Source organism: Physcomitrium patens, chromosome 25 (assembly GCF_059467195.1).
Source record: "Physcomitrium patens ecotype Gransden chromosome 25, ASM5946719v1, whole genome shotgun sequence".
Classification (NCBI taxonomy): Eukaryota; Viridiplantae; Streptophyta; class Bryopsida; order Funariales; family Funariaceae; genus Physcomitrium; species Physcomitrium patens.
Genome location: NC_143434.1, coordinates 12,620,380 through 12,625,199, shown reverse-complemented (window position 1 = coordinate 12,625,199; position 4,820 = coordinate 12,620,380). Strand labels below are relative to the sequence as shown.

Genomic DNA, 4,820 nt, shown 5'->3' with positions numbered 1-4,820 from the left:
CACTTTGCAACTTGAAGAGAACTTGCAGAAGGCAACCCACAAAAAAATCCCATATTGATTCATCAAGGGCTGTATGATGGCCGTGAGAATCAAGGGATAGCACACTCAACATTTACACCCATGCCACAACCATGTCCGCTACATTACTAGATGATAGAGGTAGATGGAAACCGTCTCCAAGGTGTGACTAAAAACGTGTGATGCACGAAACTCAGCTGAGAAACACACAACCTCGATATGTAGCTGATTCTGAGTGAGAACAAGCCATTTCCCAAATAAGGAGCGCTTTCAACTTTCTCCTTGTTTTCACAACGCACGTGTTTGAACGCGGATCAAGCGGATCACAAGTCTAGGAATAACTCTCGAAGCATTTTATAACAGTTGCCAACACCAAGCATATGATCCGTGCCGTTTCCTGTTTCAATAAAAAGTCCACGATAAATAATCACGGATATGCAACACCACCATGGCTTCTGCGTATTCATTTATAGGGAATTATAATTACTAACTAGTCACCTAGTCACATACTTTCTTAGGAAGGATCATCCCTAAATTTCCAGGTGCTACAATGATTACGAGTCTGTTTAGTTTAACGTAGGCAAGAATACGCAAAACCTTGGAAGATCAGGCAAGCAAAATATAGGCCAGGCTAAGCTGACGATCGTTGTAGTGCTCCATATGTCCACATGAGGGGAGTAAAGAAAAAAGGACTTCGTGATTCAGACTTCAAGGGTCGAAAAATTTAGCCGGAAGACACGCTGAATCGAGAAACAGCTGCTGAATATGAAAGAGGATTTACCATATCCTCTTTCAATCAACCCTGTCATAAATTCCAGATTTGATATAAGAGAGATTCAGATCAGCTCCGTAAGCAACAGAGATTGCCCGCACTCGTTTGTCATTTTCCATAAACGTCACATAGAAAGCGAAATCCTTGTGCACAGCAGCATTCGTGGGGGCAAATATAGTGACATTGTTGGGCATGTACACAAGCGTATAGTTAGCTGCTTCTTCTTCGTTCAAGCCCCCTTTGAAGCCTTGCCACTCAGCCTCCCGCAGCCTCCACTCTAGCTTTGGACTTATACTCTCTTCGGGGCCTCGGTAAATCCCTTTTGGCTCCTCCCTGGTGTCCTCCAATGGATCCCTGCAACCCCTCGCAATTACTTAGTCGACGATGTTCATATAATGATGAGACACAATCTGAGAGACCTCAACAGAGATCTACTCACCTGGTTTGTTTCCAAAGAGTACCAGTCCACGAAGAGTCCATCCTTTCCTCATGGTCTTGCACCTCCTCCAGAAGAAGAGCCACTCCCAGCACACCTGCACTGTCGTAGCCCACAGGGACAGAGATTCTTTGCTTGTGATCTGTGAAACAATTTATTCATTAAGAATATCTCTTTTACTGAGTTATGCATCAATCATATTGTTTAGGTGAAGCCTAAGTAGGTTCAAGGCCACCCCTCACAACTACCAGCTGCAGACCCTATGGCACCTTCAGGTAGATGGGCGTTTGTGTTCCTTACTGACATAAAACATTGGCTCGCTGAAAATGACTGATCTGGGATCATTTGGCTTGAGGTACATTTGAATCCATCCGAGGTTTCCAGAGGGAAACAAGAGGACGCGGTGATCTTTGGAATTTGGGTGCAAAATTCCATCATGTAAGGCGTGCTCCTCCAAAGTCATGTGCCAGGGCCCATACTCCCAGTTGACGTCTTTGCCAAACCCTCTAGCATCATACCACTGATTTCTGTGCACAGCCAAACACGGTGACAATTTATATAAGATAGATTCGATATAGGGCAGCATCAAATCTAAGTCCATTCCAACGAAAAGCACCGTGAAGGAGAGCAAGCCATAAGTTACAACCTGTGGTACAGCTTCGTCCGTTCAGGGTCAACAATCTGCAGTGACCGCACAGACTTGTACTCTTTGCATACTTCTTTCGACTTGGTTGGTTGGTAATTGATCCAAAAGCCATGCCAGTGCTTCCAATGTGTGTCGGCTTGCCAGTACCACAAGTCGCGAGGAGTAACTCGAACTACGATTTCGTTGCCAACAGCCTTGGTATCGGGCATTTTCCATTTTTCAGCTGGAAGCTCCATGACAGCTACCTGTATGTAGTGTTAACATATGAGGCATTCCGAAAACTCCACAAATGGTACTATGGGCCTCACGAGATATTTCCAAGGGAGGATGTGGTGAAATTAGAACTTAATCCAGGTATGCAGAAAAAATTCCTTGTAAACCATCAAATCCTTAACACAGACATAAGGGTACACGCAAACCTCGAGTATGAATGCAGGAAAGGAACGAGTGAAAGAGAGAGAGAGAGAAGGAACTCACACAACAGAGAAGGAAGCAGAGAGGAGGAGTGGTGTGATGTTGAGATAAGGCTTTGCGACAACATACAGTCCCTGCTCAGACGGACACACCAAGCAAGTTCAAAGGAACAAGCATCGACCAAAAAGGACAGACGGGCCCGTGAACGCGCGACGTGGCGGATTCAACGAAGCCCGTGCTCTCGTCCGATGACGACCTGGATGTGGCACTCATTACTACCATCACGATCTTGTGCTCTTGATCTCGATTGTGCCCATGATTCCGCTGCTGCTGCTCCTGCTACTGGGTCTCCACCACCCCCTCCACACCACACTCCCCGCCATCCCTCCACTCCACTCCACACTCCCATTCATTCTTTCAAGCAGGCCATTAGCATTCTGCTACCCTCTCCCCTACTTACTTTTCAGTCAGATATGTGTGCTTTAACCTCTGACTTTTTGATAATATATTAATCTTAAATATAAAATCAAAGCTTTCACGTAAAAGTGGAATTATTGATCACCACAACAATTTATTAATAACTATTATAGTATGTCTTAGAATTCACATATTTGCATTTTGAAATTTCTTTTGATATCTTCATAAGAAAATCTTAATCTGTGTTTAAAAAATTTCTTAACAATTTTGACATATTATGGATTCTAATAATTTTTTTCAAATATACATAAGTTTTGATTCTTATGACTTATTGTATAAACAAATGAATTATTTTATAATATTTTATTCATTTGTTCATAATTTATAATTACATATATTAATTTCTTTGATCATTTTTAAATTTAAAATAAGATATATATATATATATATATATATATTTATAGTTTTCTACATTGATGATTTGATTATCTAAAAATTGTATCTATTATTGAAGAAAAAAGAAGAAGAAAGTCTCAACATTTAGCATTAATAAGGTTGCTCTCAAAAACAAGTGTAGAATAGGATAATTCTCACTTTTAATACTCTTCATATATACGTGGTGATATATGATATCTTATCTAATATCAAAATATTTGTTGGATTCTACTTAGTACTAAGATATTCTTTGGTATTGTTAGAGACATAGTCCTTAGAACCTTCTAGAAGCAAGTCTCTGGAAACTTCTAGAAGCTTCTTAGTTGATGGAAGTTGCTTGAGAAGCTTCCTAGTTGGTAGAAGATGTTAGGGACATAGTCCTTAGAACCTTCTAGAAGCAAGTCTCTGGAACCTTCTAGAAGCTTCCTAGTTGGTGGAAGTTACTTGAGAAGTTTCCTAAATAGGAGTATATATTGGAATCAAAGCTGAAGAGTTCTTCAGTCTCGACAACACATCTCTTGGAGCTCTAATTCACCTCTCTGGTGTTGTTCTTGTATTCATCTGATTAATCTACTTCTTGCCAATTCTTCTTGAACTTCTTGTTAGATCTCAAGCTTGTATTTTTGTGTCCATGATAATTTCTGTGTCCATGACAGTTTGTCGAGACTGAACTCACCTCAGATATCAGAGCTAGTTTCTTCCTCGTTAGAGTGTGAATTATCCCTCTGCTTGAAGGTGTATTAGCATTTTAGAGGTTGCGGATTACCCTCCTCTAAACTGATACTTCTTTTGTTACAATATTAGAGTCTTATTATTCTTGGAGAGAGTGGATTATCCCTTTTTTTGAAGCTCTTAAGGTGTTTTAGAGGTTACGGAGTACCCTCCTCTAAACCAATATTGTCTTCTTATAGAGTCATTTCTGTCCTTCTCTTAGAATGGCCGGAGGCCAAGACATTAGTATGACGAAAAGTTCGGAGTCCAAGTTGGATGCTATCATGAATGCCCTCGCTACGTTATTACAAAGAACTGCAGAGATTGAAGGAGTTGTGGCAAGGCTTCATAATGATGGAGCATTTAGGATGGCACAATCTAGGTTGCACCAGCCTTAAACTTTTGCACTTGGAGAAGCAACTTTGCCTCAGGTTCGACAAGTACCGCTAATTCTACAACATAAGGAGCCCTGAATTAGCCTTCCGGACAAGTTTGATGGTACGCGTTCCAAGTTTCGAGGATTTGTCAATCAAATCAGGTTGATATCAGTTTTATAGTCTGAATGCTATCCAACGGAGGAGTCACATATTGGACTCGTTGGAACCTTACTTACAAGGCAAGCTCTATCATGGTTTGCTCTTTTGTTTGAGAAACGATTGTGAAACCATACTAAAAAACTTTGAAACCTTTTTGGAGGTATTTACAGAAGCATTTGGTGAATACGACAAGGTTCGATGGGCTACAACAAAGATCCGGTCACTACGAGAAGAAATGCACTCTACATCAGTCTATGCATCGAATTTTAGGGAATTAGCATGCGATATCAATTGGGACAAAGAAACATTGATGAGTCAATTCTATTGGAGTTTAAGGGACGATGTGAAGGATTTGCTGCTAACTCTTCCTGATCCGTGAATGCTCAACGAAGCTATTAGTCAAGTTGTGAAGTGCGATAACTACCTATTCTAACG

General features: G+C 40.9%; 1 protein-coding gene across 6 annotated transcripts; it reads right to left on the bottom strand.

Annotated features, from left to right (window-relative positions):
- Positions 1 to 247: 247 nt before the first annotated feature.
- Positions 248 to 2,475, bottom strand: LOC112277246 (uncharacterized). Of its 6 annotated transcripts, none has more exons than XR_016500918.1 (6): positions 2,350 to 2,475; positions 1,873 to 2,117; positions 1,527 to 1,753; positions 1,230 to 1,368; positions 616 to 1,144; positions 248 to 415 (listed from the first exon to the last, which is right to left on the bottom strand). XR_016500918.1 is itself a non-coding variant. In XM_090247592.1 (6 exons), exons 2-5 carry the CDS (start codon positions 2,106 to 2,108, stop codon positions 811 to 813), a joined length of 936 nt encoding a protein of 311 aa, XP_090103718.1. In that variant the 5' UTR covers positions 2,109 to 2,117; positions 2,350 to 2,475; the 3' UTR covers positions 248 to 415; positions 800 to 810. The 6 variants fall into 6 exon arrangements, 4 of the variants coding, with proteins under 4 accessions (XP_090103718.1, XP_073387315.1, XP_090103716.1 ...); XR_016500917.1 differs by having other exon boundaries at positions 1,873 to 2,113; positions 2,350 to 2,474; XM_090247592.1 differs by having other exon boundaries at positions 800 to 1,144.
- Between the last annotated feature and the right edge of the window lie 2,345 nt (positions 2,476 to 4,820).

Bases quoted from the DNA above. Each gene is read 5' to 3' on its own strand.
- LOC112277246 (XM_073531214.2), bottom strand. From the start codon at position 2,413: ATGTTGTCGCAAAGCCTTATCTCAACATCACACCACTCCTCCTCTCTG. The intron at 1,754-1,872 runs GTTGTAACTTAT...GGCTGTGCACAG, and splicing joins CGGACGAAGCTGTACCACAG to AAATCAGTGGTATGATGCTA. The intron at 1,369-1,526 runs GTAAGGAACACA...ATTGTTTCACAG, and splicing joins CGAGCCAATGTTTTATGTCA to ATCACAAGCAAAGAATCTCT.